General features: G+C 47.1%; 1 protein-coding gene across 4 annotated transcripts in view; it reads left to right on the plus strand.

The window, feature by feature from the left end:
- Window positions 1-15487, plus strand: part of LDB1 (LIM domain binding 1) — a 64555-nt gene extending 49068 nt beyond the window's left edge. For 2 of the 4 annotated variants that reach the window (XM_083615265.1, XM_083615267.1), the window contains exons 2-11: window positions 1152-1254; window positions 1964-2008; window positions 7980-8055; window positions 8288-8390; window positions 9530-9702; window positions 9930-10052; window positions 10564-10647; window positions 11344-11467; window positions 11939-12087; window positions 13015-15487. In XM_083615265.1, coding sequence (XP_083471391.1) covers window positions 1152-1254; window positions 1964-2008; window positions 7980-8055; window positions 8288-8390; window positions 9530-9702; window positions 9930-10052; window positions 10564-10647; window positions 11344-11467; window positions 11939-12087; window positions 13015-13245 — 1211 coding nt within the window. In that variant the 3' untranslated portion in view covers window positions 13246-15487. Of the gene's footprint in view, window positions 1-1151; window positions 1255-1963; window positions 2009-7979; window positions 8056-8287; window positions 8391-9529; window positions 9703-9929; window positions 10053-10563; window positions 10648-11343; window positions 11468-11938; window positions 12273-12596 lie in introns of all 4 variants that reach the window. The other 2 variants (XR_014548572.1, XM_083615266.1) reach the window with 2 other exon arrangements.
- Window positions 15488-18386: the final 2899 nt, after the last annotated feature.

The raw sequence follows: 18386 nt of genomic DNA on the forward strand, positions 1-18386 counted from the left end.
TCCCTTCTGAATACCAGTTGCTGGGAAACACAAGAGGGGAGTGTGCTGTTGTGCTTGTGTTTCTGCTTGGCGGGCTTCAGGAACAGGACACTGGGCAAGGTGGACCTTTGGTCTGACCCAGCAGTGCTGGTATTATGCAACAAACATATAAATGACACCTTGTGCTGCAAACCAATGTTCTACTATTTACACCTATAGGTTTCCACTCCAGATACTATCTTGAGCAGGGGTCCCCAACTTTTCTGGGCTCAGGGGCACTTGATCTACAAGAGGAAGTGGATTCTGGGCCATGACAACCTTTGCGACAGTTACTTTGTTAACCTCTGAGGTTCCACAGGACTCCGGTGGAGAGTGCCCCCCAAACTCCTTTTATTTCTATCTCTTCTTCTGAAAATGCCACTGCCTTGTTGATGCTGGAGAAGTCTCGCAAATTAGTGTTCAATGAGGTGGTCACCTGCCACTTAATTTGGCTGGAAGTGGTTTCCTCCTGCCACAGTCCATTTCCCTGACAGGGAAAAAGCAGCACTAAACAATGGCTGTTGTTACTCCCTGCACCCTTTCCTCTTTATCTTCTTCCCCATATCCAGTGTGAAGTCAAAGGGAGGGGCAGGGAGGGAGGATAGCATCTATAGCAGAGCATTATACTTTCATGGCACAACATAACTTTGGCAGCCACTCTGTGTGACTTTTTAGAAGAAGGGAGGAGTGCATGTAGCTGTAATAGTGGTTCACCGTGCTTCCTTTGCTGGGAGCCACACCACAGTGCTGGAACAGCTCCTTCCATGCGTCTCTTGCCCTTGAATGTTAGAAGACAGAACCAGAAGCACAGCTACTATAGCGCTGTGCTGTTTTTCCATGGTGTGGGAAAGACAGTGCTGTGCAGTGGCAATAAGGGGGATGTGGCAGGTGTCAGTTTTTGTCACCCAGCTCTTCAGCTAATGATATTTGCTCTCTTATCTCCAGCTTTGAGTTTTGTTTGATGTTGGCATTTTATATTCAGAACTTCTCTGTCTGGAGGAGCTGAGTCAGGGCTGGTGTGGTAGTGGCGTGGATGCCTAAGGGGCTGCAGTAGTCACAATGAAATCATGTTTGTCTCATCCTTCTATCTAGTCTGCTCCTGGCTGAGTGATCTTTCATTTTCCCTCCCCCAGGCTGTTCCTCTAAGTCATTCAAGCTGTACTCTCCAAAGGAGCCCCCAAACGGCAACGCCTTCCCCCCCTTTCACCCGGGCACTATGCTGGATCGAGATGTGGGGTAAGTGAGAAGCTCTTTTAGAGATGTATTTCCTTCCTTTTGATAGCTGAGGGGGTCATCTAAATTTGTTTCTGGAAAAACACCTCTGGAGTTCAGGGGAGCTCAGTTCCTGCGTATCATCAGCAGAGTCCACTATTGATTGGAAGGAGGGAATCCCAGAGACATTAATTGTTCAGAGGGACAGCAGGTGGTTGGTTACCTTTGAGGGTAGCTACTGTATGCTGAGGGATGCGGGTGGCGCTGTGGGTTAAACCACAGAGCCTAGGACTTGCCGATCAGAAGGTCGGCGGTTTGAATCCCTGCGACGGGGTGAGCTCCTGTTGCTCGGTCCCTGCTCCTGCCCACCTAGCAGTTCAAAAGCATGTCAAAGTGCAAGTAGATAAATAGGTACCGCTCCGGCGGGAAGGTAAATGGTGTTTCTGTGCGCTGCTCTGGTTCGCCAGAAGCGGCTTAGTCATGCTGGCCACATGACCTGGAAGCTGTATGCCGGCTCCCTCGGCCAATAAAGCGAGATGAGCACCGCAGCCCCAGAGTTGGCCACGACTGGACCTAATGGTCATGGGTCCCTTTACCTTTACCTTACTGTATGCTGATAGGAGCCATTAATTATTTTCTCATGGCACACCAGCCATTCTTTTCAGGCATGCTGCTGTGCCCTTGCATGCAGTGCTTTTGTTAATCTATCCTGTTTTGGCTTATTTCTCTGCAGACCAACTCCTATGTATCCGCCAACATACCTGGAGCCTGGGATTGGGTAAGAGACTGCACTGCTTTTCCTTCTGACAAACTGTGTTAACAACAGGGTAAAGACAGATAAAACATTTCTCAAGTGTGGTGCAAGTGATTTCTAAGCAGATCACCCAACTGCCCCCTTGTTCACGAGGGTATGAAGGCGGTTACTTTCCCCTCACCTTGAAAAGGACATAGAGGTAAAGAAGGAATTAGAGAGCTGGAGCTCTTTTTGGAAGCAACAGAGCACACCGTCTCCACCAAGGAGGAGACAGGGGACTCCCCTGAGAAGGAGGCTAGTTCACCAACACAGGAGCCAGATATATGGAGAAACGTGACTCAAAGAAGTAGGAGGGCCAGGGTTCACTCGGATTGTTTAGAAATACACAATCGCTTTGAGGTCCTCTCCCCTAGCATGGAAGACGAAGAGCAGACTCCATTTGAGGATCTCTCCCTCATTACAGTCGATCAGGTATATGAAGACGAGCAGCAAAGTCAGTCCTCAGGGAATGTGCAGGTGACCTTGGAACGGACAGCTCACGGAAGAACCCCGACCAGACCTAAGAGGAGGCGTGTAGTGGTGATAGGGGATTCCCTACTGAGGGGAACAGAAGCAGTTATCTGTGGGCCTGACAAGATGTCTCGGGAAGTGTGCTGTCTCCCCGGGGCTAAGATCCAAGATGTAACTGAACGACTGCAAGGAATCATAAAACCCACTGACAAATACCCCTTCCTCTTGGTTCATGTGGGAACCAATGACACTGCAAGCAATAGCCTCCAGAAGATCAAAAGAGATTACGAGGCTCTGGGCAGGAAATTGAAGCAATTAAATGCACAAATTGTCATCTCATCTGTCCTCCCAGTTGAACGACGTGGCCCAGGGAGAGAGGGAAAAATAGCGGAAGTGAACAACTGGCTTCGCAAATGGTGTAAACAGGAACGGTTTGGATTCTTAGATCACAGAATGCAGTTTCTTGAAGATGGACTTCTGGCAAGCGATGGGCTGCACCTCACAACGGTTGGGAGGAATGTTTTTGCAAAAAATCTCAGAAACCTCATCAGGAGGGCTTTAAACTGACTAATGTGGGGGAGGGAGACAGTGGTCCTGAAGGTAGGAGTCTATCAATTGATGAAGATGATCATCCAAATGTCATAGACCGAATAGAGCAAACAGCACGCAGACCTAGTGGTGGGAGGAAAAAATCATTAAATAAGAGACACGGGGGAATGATTAATGGACTTCAATGTCTGTACACTAATGCGCAAAGCATGGGAAATAAACAAGATGAGCTTGAGCTCTTGGTGCAGCAAACTAAATATGACATAATAGGAATCACTGAAACCTGGTGGGATAAGTCCCACGATTGGAATGTAATAATGGAGGGATACAATCTATTTCAGAGAAACAGACCAGACAAGAAAGGAGGAGGAGTGGCGTTATATGTCAGGGATGTGTATACCTGTGAAGAGATCCAAGATTTAGAACCTCAAAGCCAAAGTGAGAGCATTTGGGTCAAAATTAAGGGAGAGAAGAATAACAGAGACCTCATTGTGGGAGTTTACTATAGATCCCCAAGCCAAACGGAGGACATAGATGATGCCTTCCTGGAACAGATGGCCAAGCATGCAAAAGGAAGGGAGATAGTAGTAATGGGGGACTTCAATTACCCGGATATTTGTTGGATGTCAAACTCAGCCAAGAGCATAAGGTCAAACAGATTCCTCACTGGCCTTGCAGACAACTTCATTGTCCAGAAAGTGGGAGAAGCAACAAGAGGAACAGCCATTTTAGATCTGGTCCTAACCAATGTTGATGACCTGGTTAGTGGGGTAGAAGTGGAAGGATCATTAGGCGCGAGTGATCATGCTCTTCTGAAGTTTACTATACAGCGGAAAGGAGCAGCCAAGCATACTAGGACACAATTTCTCGACTTTAAGAAAGCCGACTTCATAAAACTTAGGGAAGTGCTGGGTGAGATCCCATGGACAGTAATACTAAAAGGAAAGGGAGTTCATGATGGCTGGGAGTTTGTTAAGAGGGAGATAGTAAAAGCACAACTTCAGGCAATACCAATGAGACGGAAACATGGAAGGTGCCTAAAGAAGCCAGGGTGGCTATCTAAAGAACTTTTAACTGAGTTAAGATTAAAAAAGGATGTGTACAAAAAATGGAAAAGGGGGGAAACCACCAAAGAGGAATTCAAACAAATAGCCAGCACGTGTAGACACAAAGTCAGAAAAGCTAAAGCACAGAATGAACTCAGGCTTGCTAGAGAGGTTAAAAGCAACAAAAAAGGCTTTTATGGGTATGTTCGTAGCAAAAGGAAGAACAAAGAAACAGTGGGGTCACTCAGAGGAGAAGATGGTGAAATGCAAACAGGGGACACAGAAAGGGCTGAACTCCTCAATGCCTTCTTTGCCTCAGTCTTCTCCGATAAAGAAAACAATGCCCGACCTGAAGAATTTGGAGCAAATGATTCAGCAGAGGAAACACAGCCCAGAATAACTAAGGAGATAGTACAAGAATACTTGGCTAGTCTAGATGTATTCAAGTCTCCAGGGCCAGATGAACTGCATCCAAGAGTATTAAAAGAACTGGCAGATGTGATTTCAGAACCACTGGCAGTCATCTTTGAGAATTCCTGGAGAACAGGCGAAGTCCCGGCAGACTGGAGGAGGGCAAATGTTGTCCCTATTTTCAAAAAGGGGAAAAGAGAGGACCCAAATAATTACCGCCCAGTCAGTCTGACATCAATACCAGGGAAGATTCTGGAGCAGATCATTAAGCAAACAGTCTGTGAGCACCTAGAAAGGAATGCTGTGATCACCAATAGTCAGCATGGATTTCTGAAAAATAAGTCATGTCAGACGAACCTGATCTCGTTTTTTGACAGAATTACAAGCCTGGTAGATGAAGGGAACGCAGTGGATGTAGCCTACCTTGATTTCAGCAAGGCATTTGACAAGGTGCCCCATGATATTCTTGTAAAGAAGCTGGTAAAATGCGGTCTTGACTATGCTCCCACTCAGTGGATTTGTAACTGGCTGACTGACCGAACCCAAAGGGTGCTCATCAATGGTTCCTCTTCATCCTGGAGAAGAGTGACTAGTGGGGTGCCACAGGGTTCTGTCTTGGGCCCGGTCTTATTCAACATCTTTATCAACGACTTGGATGATGGACTCAAGGGCATCCTGATCAAATTTGCAGATGACACCAAACTGGGAGGGGTGGCTAACACCCCAGAGGACAGGATCACACTTCAAAACGACCTTGACAGATTAGAGAACTGGGCCAAAACAAACAAGATGAATTTTAACAGGGAGAAATGTAAAGTATTGCACCTGGGCAAAAAAAATGAGAGGAACAAATACAAGATGGGTGACACCTGGCTTGAGAGCAGTACATGTGAAAAGGATCTAGGAGTCTTGGTTGACCACAAACTTGACATGAGCCAACAGTGTGACGCGGCAGCTAAAAAAGCCAATGCAATTCTGGGCTGCATCAATAGGAGTATAGCATCTAGATCAAGGGAAGTAATAGTGCCACTGTATTCTGCTCTGGTCAGACCTCACCTGGAGTACTGTGTCCAGTTCTGGGCACCACAGTTCAAGAAGGACACTGACAAACTGGAACGTGTTCAGAGGAGGGCAACCAAAATGGTCAAAGGCCTGGAAACGATGCCTTATGAGGAACGGCTAAGGGAGCTGGGCATGTTTAGCCTGGAGAAGAGGAGGTTAAGGGGTGATATGATAGCCATGTTCAAATATATAAAAGGATGTCACATAGAGGAGGGAGAAAGGTTGTTTTCTGCTGCTCCAGAGAAGCGGACACGGAGCAATGGATCCAAACTACAAGAAAGAAGATTCCACCTAAACATTAGGAAGAACTTCCTGACAGTAAGAGCTGTTCGACAGTGGAATTTGCTGCCAAGGAGTGTGGTGGAGTCTCCTTCTTTGGAGGTCTTTAAGCAGAGGCTTGACAACCATATGTCAGGAGTGCTCTGATGGTGTTTCCTGCTTGGCAGGGGGTTGGACTCGATGGCCCTTGTGGTCTCTTCCAACTCTATGATTCTATGATTCTATGATTCTAAGGAAGTTGGAAGACTCTCTTTCCCACTTCCTCTTTCAGCTCTATGTGCTTTTCAAGGCTTAGCTTAATTCTGTTGAATCTGACTTTTACCTAGATCCCTTAGAAGAGTGAAGGTTGTCTGCGTTCTTTCTTTCTTGGGGTGGGGCTGATGTGAGGGAGAAGGGAGAGAAGTGACCAGAGAGCATGCTACCCATAACACTAAAAAAATCCAAATGTGCCCATAGACCTAAAAAAAGGTTGGCAACCCATATAATCCATATGCATGTTGGAACCGTACCATGGTATTACTGAACTCATATTCTGGAAGAAAAACAAAACTTGGTTTCCAAACCTTCTTATAATGACAGCTGTTATAATCTCATGATACAGTCTAGCAAAGCTCTACAGTTAAATGTTTCAAGAAACATTTGCAGCCCTTTGAGGCATTTGCTTTCATGGTAGTGGATCTGTGTTCAAACCACTTGAAATATTAACATCTGTCCTCATCCAAACAGAACCTTAAATGAAGGGTGCATGCGGTGTGCATATTTATGCGTTTTCAGATGTGTATGAAATTACCCATTTTGACAAGAGTCAGGACTTCAGTATGTAGGGAGAAAAGGGGGGAAGGGAAGTGGAATCAAGCTGAGAGGAGTGGCTGGGGCAACCCAGTCTGATGGGTGGAATATAAGAAATAAATTAGCAGCAGCAACAGCAGTGGAGTGACCTTTTCTCTGTTCCTACATTGTAAATCACTCTGAGGGTTTTTGCCTACAATCAAACAGTATATAAATTTTATGAAATAAACGCACTCTCTTGTTTGAGGAAATCCCATGAAATAGTCTCCTACATCAAGTATCATGTAGGTACTTTCTGACTAGAATTGGAACATTTGTAGAAGCAAATCCCATTGAATTCAACTGGGCTTACTCTTATAAAAGAGTCTCAAATTCAATCCCTGGCATCACAAGATAGGACTGAACTTTTTCAAAATATTGCTTTTATTTTGTATAATCATGAGATACAAATACCCATTTCCCTCCCACAGCAAAAAGCATGCAGCATGTTCTTACTCCTATTGTTTATTTTGTTCCATAACCATTGCTGCTGGTGTCTATTTTGTTTCATAATCATGGAATGATTAGTAGATGAATCTCTGGGCTATGAAAGACTTTCACCTGAAAACTTAAGAGAACGCTTGCTAAGTCAGTGTAAACAGCAGTGAGCTAAATGAATCAGTGGTTGGACCCTGTGTAAGGTTGCTTCCAGTGTTCCTATTTTAATTGACTAAAAAGCGACCCCCAATTAATCAGACAATAGGTTTTTTTATTTTAAAAACCCCAAAATATTTTTTAATATGAGTAGGTACATAAAGTTCTATGGTGGCAATTACCATCTGCAGAGACATTATCCTATTTGCTACAATTTTCATAAGCAGCACCTGGTGGTGGTAGTGATTTCGCATCCTTGATCTTGATGGCTGCTGTTAGTTTAAAAAGGAGGACTCCAGGCATGGAAATAGATGCAAATATGTGATTAATGTCACATCTAATTGTATCGTAAGAGCAGTAAATGAAGTGTGTACCCTCCACCGCACCTCTGGAAAGGCCTTTTATTTATTTAACAATGGAATTGTTATTTGACAAGATTACTATACAGCTTGATTGCAAGAAAACCTAAAAGTTTGCAAAAATATGGTCCAGTGATTGGAGAGTTGGACACAGATGTGGAGAAACTGGAATTTACATCCCTGCTCAGCCATTAACTTGGTGGGTGCCACTTGGGGTGTGGGGAGGCATTTTTCTGTCTGTGAAATGTGAACACCAAAGCAAGTAATGCATTCTGCATCACCGTAACACCCCAGACAAATTATTCTATCTTATTAGATCGAAATATTAATTGTTCAATTGCTGTGGTTGATTGACAGGAGGCACACACCATATGGCAACCAGACTGACTACAGGATATTTGAGCTCAATAAGCGGCTGCAAAACTGGACAGAGGTATATTTATATGGGGGTTCAGGGTGGTTGAATCAGGAGGAAGAGTGGGGAAACTTGTGGATGGGGGTACTGTTACTCTTGGAGGGGATGGAAGAAGAGTCTGGGGTGTCCACCAAGCCCTTGGAAACACCCTTCCTGGGTTCCTTTGCTGCCTTGGTGGCGAATGGTTATCTCCTAGCCTTTGGAGATCTCCCCTCCCTGCATGTAAGGCTTTTGTCCTCTGTTGCTGCAGGAATGTGACAATCTGTGGTGGGATGCCTTCACCACCGAGTTCTTTGAGGATGATGCCATGCTAACAATCACCTTCTGTCTGGAAGATGGACCAAAGAGATACAGTGAGTTTCAGTCTAGGACGGGTCTCATGCAGGGAAAGCCTCTCCCGAGCTAACCTTGAAGGAGTAATCCCCGGTTTTCAGGGTTGGCTGTGAGCTTAGTATCTGGTACGTAGCTGGTGTGGCTCAACCAGCCCCCCTTGCCTTCACAGCCCATCCTCAGATACTGGTAAAGCTGATGACTAGGAACGGAGTGTATATCGTACTGCTTACTAGGCTATAAAAACTGACCCTTCATTTTGCAACCACAGAACACTCCAGTTGCCTTCCAGCAGACATTTAGCACCTGCAATCTTGCTTAGGAGCTCATGGTGTATACCTGTGATGGAGCAGGGCAAATTTTCAGAAATTTCAGCTATTTCTCTCGGTTCCTCCAGTATAAATACATTTTCCATGATTGAAAACAGATTTGTCGTGCTTCCTAGGCACAGACACATAGATTGGCTGAAAAGGTTGGTGTGTTAAAGAGGCACACTGGAAATGAAAATCTTCCTAGTCTTAAAAGTTCCAAGCAATTTTTTAAAAGCATTTTCATCCCTGTAGTTCCTCCAAGAATCTTCATTTCTCACAGAGGAACTGAAAAGTTTCAGGGCCAGGATGGTCTTGATTTATGAATTCATGTCAGCACTTGTATGTGTCTAAGGCACACCCACACACCTCCCTTTATACATTATATTCTAGATAAGAGGCAAATTCTTTCAGGGTGAAAATGTGTCTCATTTCTTTTTAAAGCAATTCGGCACATCACCAGTCTCTCCTTGGGACAGAGGTTGGAATGCTGTTGTCCAAGTAGGCTTCTGAAGCGTAGCTTCCTAGAGACCCAGTTGATCACAGCAGGTCACAGCTCTGATCCCCACAATCATCATGGGTAGGGCATGGGCAACCCACCTATGAGTAAGCCCAAGCGGTTGGGAAACAAGGACAGTTTGCTCAGGACCCCCAGAGCTTGGACTGCTCTACATATTCATTTGGATACTTCACCTGGTGCCTTACTATGGAAGACTTCGCTCACTTGGTATTTCCACGGAGATGCTAATGATCCCCAGCATAAAAACAAGTGCCTATTGCTCTAGCAGCCCTGAGTCTGCAGGGCAAAACATTAGTAACTGATTTTCATCTCCCTTTCCTTCCCCTGCGTCTAGCGATTGGCCGCACCCTGATCCCCCGCTATTTCCGCAGCATCTTCGAAGGGGGTGCTACCGAGCTGTATTATGTCCTGAAGCACCCGAAGGAGTCCTTCCACAACAACTTTGTCTCGCTCGACTGTGACCAGTGCACCATGGTCACCCAGCATGGCAAGCCCATGTTCACCCAGGTGAGAGGGCAGCACTGGTCCTCTGCCTCACCCCCAAGCCAGGCTAGCAGGAGTCTGTGCTGAACTGCTCCCCAGAGTAGTTCAGCCCTTTGTCACTGCTTGTGACCTCCTGCAAAGAGCCCAAGGGTGGTGGAAGCAGGCAGAAACCTAGAGACCAGGTTTGTTTGCAGGGTGGAGAAGGCTCACCTGAGCCGCCAATGCCATTTGTTTGCATTCCACTTTCCCAGGTGTGTGTGGAGGGCCGCCTCTACCTGGAGTTCATGTTTGACGACATGATGAGGATAAAGACGTGGCACTTCAGTATCCGGCAGCACCGGGAGCTCATTCCCCGCAGCATCCTTGCTATGCATGTGAGTCCTGTGTTTGGTACTGGCTGTGGGCTTGACCTGGTTTAAGCAACTCAGCCGGACTCCCTCTGAAATCAGGAGCATTTTGCAGTTTGAGCTTGCTTTGTGTTGCTGAGCCCTACTCCCCCCCCCCAAAAAAAACCCCCACTGTTGCTTCTTGGATCTTTGCCAGCTCAGCTCCTCTGCACCCGGGCCAGCACCTGTCACCAGAGGGAAGAAGCGGGTGCACAATTCTCAATTCCTAAATTGTTGATCTTGAAATTGTATGGATCTTGCCATGCATGAGGCTTTTATCCAGCTTTTCATATCTGCATTTCATGGGTTTGTTTTTATTGAATTTCATTGGCACTCTTTTTCTACTGAAAAGAATCATAAAGTGGCTTTGGGGAGAAATAATACAAAATGCAAGGAAAACTAACCCCAAGAAATATTGATGATCACATTAAGAGCAACAATAGTACAAAGAAGCCTCCTATTCTTGTTGGACTCTTCCTTCTCTCCTTGCTCACTGCAGGCGCAAGATCCCCAGATGCTGGACCAGTTGTCCAAGAACATCACTCGATGCGGACTGTCAAACTCCACGCTCAACTACCTCCGAGTAAGTGCTTTCCCACAGCGCTGGTTAGGCTGTGGAAAAGGCTCCCTTGCATCCTTCCCTTTTACTTTTCATAAAGAAACATAAAGCTTACCTTTCAAATGCGGCACCTGGGGACTAATGCCTCTGTATTTTTTGCTGTACTTTACGATTTATTTGAACAGAGCAGATCATTTTACTGCGTGCATATTGTGACTGCAAGGAGGACTGGAGGCCAGGAAGTTATTGCTAGAAACTAGTTCCGTGCAAGGAAAGAGTACAGGAAAACGCAGATTAGAGGTTTATACAGAGGAACATGAATTTCCATAAATATGTTTATGTATGAAAATCAGCTTGTGGCATTGGCTTCTGCAAATGCTCCACAGCTGTTGGGGGCAAAGATGCCTTCATATTGGGCTATGCCCATGTGCACAGAAAAGTCTCTGCATTCTGTGTGTAGCTTGAGATGCATGGCTTGGAGGTGTGCACCTGTGGATGCCCCACTAGCAAAGAAGAGGGGCAAGGCTGAAGCTGGGAGTGTACTTTATCCTGTGACCAGAGACTAGAAGATGGTTTATGTTGCCAGGGTACCCCTTTTCCATCTTGCCCAAGACACAGACACAGAGCTACATTTGGCTCGAGGGGGTTTCTGGTCTCTTAACAGGGGCCTGCTCTCCGCAGCAAAACCCAACCTTATCTCTCTTTCTTTCCTCTTTCCAGCTTTGCGTAATCTTAGAACCAATGCAGGAGTTGATGTCACGGCACAAGACCTACAGCCTCAGTCCCCGGGACTGCCTCAAGACATGCCTCTTCCAAAAGTGGCAACGGATGGTGGCGCCACCTGGTGAGAGTTTTGCAGGGCCACCCTCGGTACTACAGCTTCCTGGGTGCATTTCCTGTGAACCCCACTAGAGGGAGGTATAGGAATTGCCCTTCTCCGGCCTGCAACTGCCAGTTGGGACTACTGACATTTCCTGTGAAACCCACCAGAGGGTGCTATGAGCATTGCCCTTCTCTGGGATGCAATTGCTAGTAGGGAATCTTGTGTTTGGTGCCAGAACTCTTGGCTTCTATTCCTGGCTCTGTTGCTACAATGTGGGATGGGTGAATGAGATCTGGGGGGTTGATGATGTTCGAAGAGGTTACAGGCAAGTGTAACCGGTGAATCAGGCTTTGGGGGAAGCCTAGCAAATATACAATAGCAAGTTGGATTGGGAGGTATTTTTAGTTACAGCTTGATTGTATTGGGGAATACTGGATTCATTTGCTGGGACCAAGATGTCTCACCGGCGTTCCCTTTGCTAACACTTTCCAGCTGAGCCTGCACGTCAGCAGCCCAGCAAGCGCCGGAAAAGGAAGATGTCAGGGGGCAGCACCATGAGTTCTGGAGGTGGCAACACCAACAACAGCAACAGCAAGAAGAAGAGCCCAGCCAGCACCTTTGCCCTCTCCAGTCAGGTACCTGTAAGCATCCCCTTTTCATTCTCTCTTTTCGTAACCTGAGAACTCCTCCTGCGAGGGGCCCTGCTCCATGGAGCTGGAACACCCTCAGAAACGCTGGAGAAGGCTCCCTGCGGTATATCTGCAGGGGGTGGGATAGAGAGCTTCGTTTGTTCAAAACGGTGGCAGCAGCCATCTTGAAAATGGCAGCACTGACCTGAGTATGTGGAGATTGGGGAAAGGGCTGGAAGCCATCACTTGCTGTATTCAGTTTGAGGTAGTGTCTGAAAGGGGCTCGGGGTGGTCATATATGAGACTAATTACTGTTTAAAGCCTGAAGCAACTTGAAAGGCTTAAATATTTCACTGGTACCTGGTTACACGCCTGTTATCAAGTGGTGGCAGTTTGCTTCCTTGTTCTACACTACATCAGACTCCTTTATTGCTTTTCACTGGCTTAGCGCACTGGTAATCATTCTTACTACTAGTTTTTTAAAATAAAATTCTATTGTGGAAAAAGAAAGAAAATGGCAGCACTGTTTGGGTGCCTGTTGGTGCCAGCGCCACATCACGAAGAGGATTCCTTCTGTGATTCTTCATGTTTGACATCCCGCCCCCCTCAGCTTTATGCCACCTACATTCAGGCATAGTCAGAGGGAGAGCTTCCTCCTCATGAGGGAACAGTAGATCCAGAGGCATTTGACCTCCCAGACGTGTTAAGTGGCTGTCAGCTCCTAAGCACACAATGGAAATGGAGTGGCCACAGTTGTAGGAATGTTGGTGGGTGGGGGGTTCAGCTTGATAAAAGAAGTAGAGAGTAAAGGAAGCCAAGGGATGTGGGTCTCCTATTCAGAAGGAAATGTTTTGATTTGGCGGTGGTTGGCTCCCTCTGTGGTGTGGGTCAGGGCTGCCTCCACCTCGATTATGTTTCGGGACCCTCTTCCCTCCTCAGGATGTGATGGTGGTGGGCGAGCCGACCCTGATGGGCGGGGAGTTTGGTGACGAGGACGAGCGCCTGATCACGCGGCTGGAGAACACGCAGTTCGACGCTGCCAACGGCATTGACGACGAGGACAGCTTCAACAACTCTCCCGCGCTGGGCGCCAACAGCCCCTGGAACAGCAAGCCCCCCTCCAGTCAGGAGAGCAAGTCCGAGAACCCGACGTCGCAAGCATCGCAGTAAAGCCCTCACCCCCAGCCTGGCCTTCAACGGACTTGGCTGGCGTCCCCATGGACTGAGTCGAAACCGTTCTACCTGGACAATTTGTGAAGAAGAGTAGCCGGCTGGCTGGCCGGCAAGGTATCAGGGCCGGTGGGCCTTGCAGCACCAGCCTGCCCACCTACCTGCCTCCAGTTGGCCTGGCCACCACTCCCTGATGTCTGCACTCTTGGCTGTGCCCTTTAGGGCAGACTTGGGGCGCTGGGCCTGACGGAGCCTGGGTCTCACTCTAGGCCTGGCAGAATTTTAACTCCTCCTCCCTTCCCACCCACGCATCCAGCGCTCCGGACAACACAAGCGGCACTCCTGCAGGATGGCGTTCTGTGCTCTTTATACGCCCCGTTGGAACCTGACTGGCACGAAACACCTCAGGAAGGGAAGGGGCCACGAATGCTCTTGGCCATTTGGCAGAATGTCCAGCCCTAAGCACGTTTTATATAGAAGTCCAGCTCCATATTTGGCCTCAGGGGGGCTCCTTCTAACAGGAGGGTCTGGTAATGTCACAGGGGCAGCTATGATTTCTGTGGGGTGGGTCTCAAGCAGTCCCTCCTGGCGGCTGTAGGTGCGGCAGTGGGGCTGCTGCTGCCCCGCCTGAAGACAAGGGGAGTTTAGTGCCTCCTGGAATGGGGTTAGAAAGCAACCCTGCAGTTGGCATGGTGAGGGCACCCGCCCCTTTGGGTCTGGCCTTCTGCCTGACCTGCTCCTACAGAAAACTGCAATCTTGACCCCTCCCCTGTACTTTGGGTTTGGTTTTTTGTTTTTTTACAAAAAAATATTATTAAAATTGTACGTTTAAAAAAAAAAATCTGCCCTTCCTCCCTATTTCCCCCCAGTCCTGATTTTTGTACAGGCTTGTCTACCAATTGGGAGTCTTGGTTTTTATATACAGTTCTGAGAGCTTCAAACCAAGGAGAGACTTTGCAGACTTCCTTTCTACATCCTTTGAGGACAGCATGGCTGCCCCACTTTGCCCCCTCTGTGTAACTTGTGTGTGCTGCTGTCCTTGCTCCCTCCCTTCTCTACCCTTCCCCCCCCCCTTTCGGGTTTGTGTACCTTGTGCTTGTATATTTCCGCGCTGTAGGCTGTGTGTATGATACTGTTCTTTCACTGTGTTCTCACTAATGCAGCCGCCCCCACCAGTGGTTGGGGGAGTTCATTGTGATGGGCGTCCTTTGTGGGAGGCAGGAGAGTTCAGAGGGTACTGTCACCAGTTTACAGCAGTGCAGAACATGGGGAATGGGGGTGAATGCAACCTGGAGATGGGGTAACACATGCTTTGTAAAGAAGGGTCGCCATTTCCTCCATTGCGGAGTGAGGTTCTAGGTAACTTTTTTACAGCCAGATCTATCCTTCCTGGTGGGGAGTGACAGGGCTCACAAAGGTCCCCAAGGAAAGAAGACCTGTTCCTAAACCCACCCAGTTCACTCTCTGGTGTTTGGATGTCACTCAACATTTTCCACCTGCAATTCCTTACTCTTAATTTTGTCCCGAGAACCATGGAGAGAAGTTGCGTTGTCATGGAGGCCTCAAACCAACCATCTGTCAAGCTTGGGTTGCCATGCGTGAGGTAGCCCCCAAAGTCTTTTGGTCACCTCATGGCATGGGCTGATTGTGAGGGTGGTGGCATTTAGAGGGCACAGTCTGGACTGTCATGGCAACCACCCTTTGCCTTACTTAGACTGTTTCTCTGAGCAGGTCCCAGACTGCAAGGGGCTTTTCTGAGGAGGATGGCTGCCGCCAGGCTTACCCTAGAGCTGCTGTTTTTCTGGCCCGTTGCTCTGTGGTAGACGCCACCTGGCTCATGCGCTGGAATCCCATAAGTTCTCCATTCCCCTGGAGGAGCCCAGATGGATCAACCTGGAGCATGCTTGGGGTGTGGGGTGGGACTGGTCACTTTTTGTGTTACTGGGCCCAGATGCTCCATTCTGCTCTATCCCCCGGGAGTAGCCAATACAACAGTCAATACTATAATTTACAGGGCGTTTTTCTGTAACCTTTTTGTACCTAAATATATGAGTGTCACGTCCCCCATTGCTGTGCTCGGCATGAACTGGTGACGTGAACTCTGTCCCCTCTCCCCACCCTTCTTGCCCTTTCCACCTACCACTTCCCCCCGGGGCACTGTAAAGCCTTTTTTTTTTTTTTTTTTGCATAGTTTGTGCCATTTATGGTCATGTATGGTACCAATAAAACAACTTTTTTCGGTTTGGTGCTCTCCTGCCAGAGTCGTTTCTCATCGGACCTTGAGGAAAGGGACTTGTTCTCCCTTGCTAGGTGAGACTTGGACTTCCTCGCTTAGCCTGAAGACTTACCTGCTGTTCCCTGATGCCAGCCTCTCCCAAACTTTAAACTCATCCTTCTCTCGTATCCGTCCTCCCTTCTATCTGCACGGAACTGTGTTTGTTGGTACAACCCATTCTGGGACTTATACACCAGGAAACAAAACAAATAACAGACACATCGAAAAATCACAGAAAATGTGAGGGCATGGATCAACAATGCTGGTAGTGATTGGAATGGCATAGCTCCTAGAAACATGGAGTTGGGAGTTTGCAACATAGCTTCTTACCCGCAATAGTAAATTGTCCTACCTCACTGACCCAAGCAACCATAAGCCATGTCATAGGGAGATGGGGGAAAGGGAAATGTTATTTCAGGCTGGCTAAGAAAGTCACTTGTTAAGTACTTAGTGGTGGAAAAGCATGATAGGCAGCAGTTCTTTGAACAACTTACGATGGAGTGCCAACTGCAAGAGCCATCTTCCTGCCTCACTAGCAGTGGTCACTTCTAGCGTTATATTTCCCTGCCCCTGCATGTGTTTTCAAAATGAATGCAGTGAAGCTACTTCAAAGTAGTTGTAACTCTTCAGTTGTAACGCTTCTGGTGTTGGAAAGGCCATCTTAACCCATTGTGAGACCTGTGTTTTCCAAAGCCGCTGCAGCCCTCCTCCCTGTTCCACATCTCCTATTTGGAACAGACCTTTCCAACATTTCAAAGACACAGGTCTTTTGACCGCTCTCCTGTCTCTTCTCCATGCAAATTTAAAAAGTGAGGATGGAGTGGTAACCTCTGTCAGCAAACAGCCACGGCACAAACGTGCCTGGTTCTAGCTAGGCCTTTATTCTTGTTTTAAGCTTAAACACATTTGTTAGCAGTTGCTAAACTGTTGGATCCCATAGGCACAAACCTGTTGGAAGAGAAGAAACCAACTTCTCCAAAGCCTGGGCCTTTTATTTCTTTAACCTTTATATGACAGGCCTGCTCAAGGGAAGGCCTAAGGAGTTTTCCGTCAGGATAATTATTTGTGCTGCTTTAGAAGCCTATAACTTTGGGTGGCTGAGGGGGAAATGGGCCTCCACGCTTTTGTTCTGACAGCAGCCTCCTGGTGCCTTGGCTCTTATCCCGATAGCAGTTAACCACAGAGATGCAAACAGGCCACAGTGCTTGTGCTGTTGAGGGTGAGGACAGGAGGAGGTTAAGCAATGGTTAATCTTGCCAATTGTCCTATCCTGTTGGCAAAGGACTAAAGGTCAGGCCAGTTCTGTCATGATGCCATTGGGGAAGGCTCAGGTTTCTCGCTCCTTTCCTCATCAGTAGGAGCAGCCAAAAAAATACTTTTCAGGTCCAGCATCCTAGATCCGCCTTAAAAAAAAAAAGTGCTGTCATAGGTTACTAGAAACCCATAATGTTGGGGTTAAAAATTTGAATAAAGATCAGCTCTGTTGTATCTTCGTTGCTAGCAGCTTGCTTTTTGTGAGTTGGGACCCACAATAAAAAACCCTCTTTCCTTCAGGGTTACCTTCTCAATTTGCGAGTTGCAGATTTCAACTTGCTCATTTTTTCTTTATTGAAAGGATGTTCACTCAGGACAGAGAAGAACAGCATGTACCTTATAGTAGCTAATGGCAAGATTTTGTTTTAAAATATATCAGCTGCAGTGAGAGCTAGCATGTCCTACAACAGTACAGTGGTACCTTGGGTTAAGTACTTAATTCGTTCTGGAGGTCCGTTCTTAACCTGAAACTGTTCTTAACCTGAAGCACCACTTTAGCTAATGGGACCTCCCGCTGCTGCCACGCAATTTCTGTTCTCATCCTGAAGCAAAGTTCTTAACCCCTGGTACTATTTCTGGGTTAGCAGAGTCTGTAACCTGAAGCATATGTAACCCGAGGTACCACTGTAACACCAAGATGCACAGAGTCATGATCCACAGGGTTGTTTTTTGTTTTTGCTTGCCATGCAGTGAAGCACTGGTGAAGAAAAGAGCATACAGGGACACTGATTTCACTGAATGAGATAATCTGATTCCTTCCAGGGCAATCATATACACATGTCTACCCAAAATTAAGTCCCATTGAGTTCAGTGAGGCTTACTCCCAGGAAACCAGGCACAGGATTGCAGCCCTAATTCCCTTTGAAATGCACACCCACTGAGAAAAAAACAAATAACCCCCCCCCCGTCCCCACCCACTACTTGTGCTGAGCTGCTAGGAGCTGGTGCCTTGTTCCACTGAGCAAATTGATGCAGAGCAATTGCCACTTTGCCCTTTCCTCTCCAGAAGATTACAGTGTGCTCAGCCTGAACACAAAGGCACTGCAGTCAGGCCAAACTGCTCTGTGAAGACGTGTTGACTTTGCGCTTGGATATGGAGGTAACATTTGGGTACATATAGTATTCTCTCTGGTCCGTTTAAAACTTGACTGTATACTCATTCTAAGGAAGGGCCACTTCTGATGCTGCAAGCTGCTTACAGGAACTTGCATTTAGGAAGCACAGTAGGTCTGCAACTTGTGTGCATTCAACTTTATGCGCTTGGGAATTAAAAACCCCCAGAAACGTTTTAAAAGGGGACACGCATCCAGGGGGAAAAACTTTTGCAATCTCACCCACCATTGCACCTGATGTGTTTTGATTATATGTGATTTTGGCTTTAGGCACGATCTCTGGAACATAACCCCCATGTACGGTAAGTGGCAGACTTACTGTACATGACATTTCAGGTGTATTCAGATCCCTTTGAAGTCATGTTCATTATCCCATCATTCATTGGGATTTGATTTTCATGCAAAATATGAACATCAATGTCACCCTATTCTGTCATGTT

This window comes from Podarcis filfolensis, assembly GCF_964270895.1.
Source record: "Podarcis filfolensis genome assembly, chromosome: 5".
Lineage (NCBI taxonomy): Eukaryota > Metazoa > Chordata > Lepidosauria > Squamata > Lacertidae > Podarcis > Podarcis filfolensis.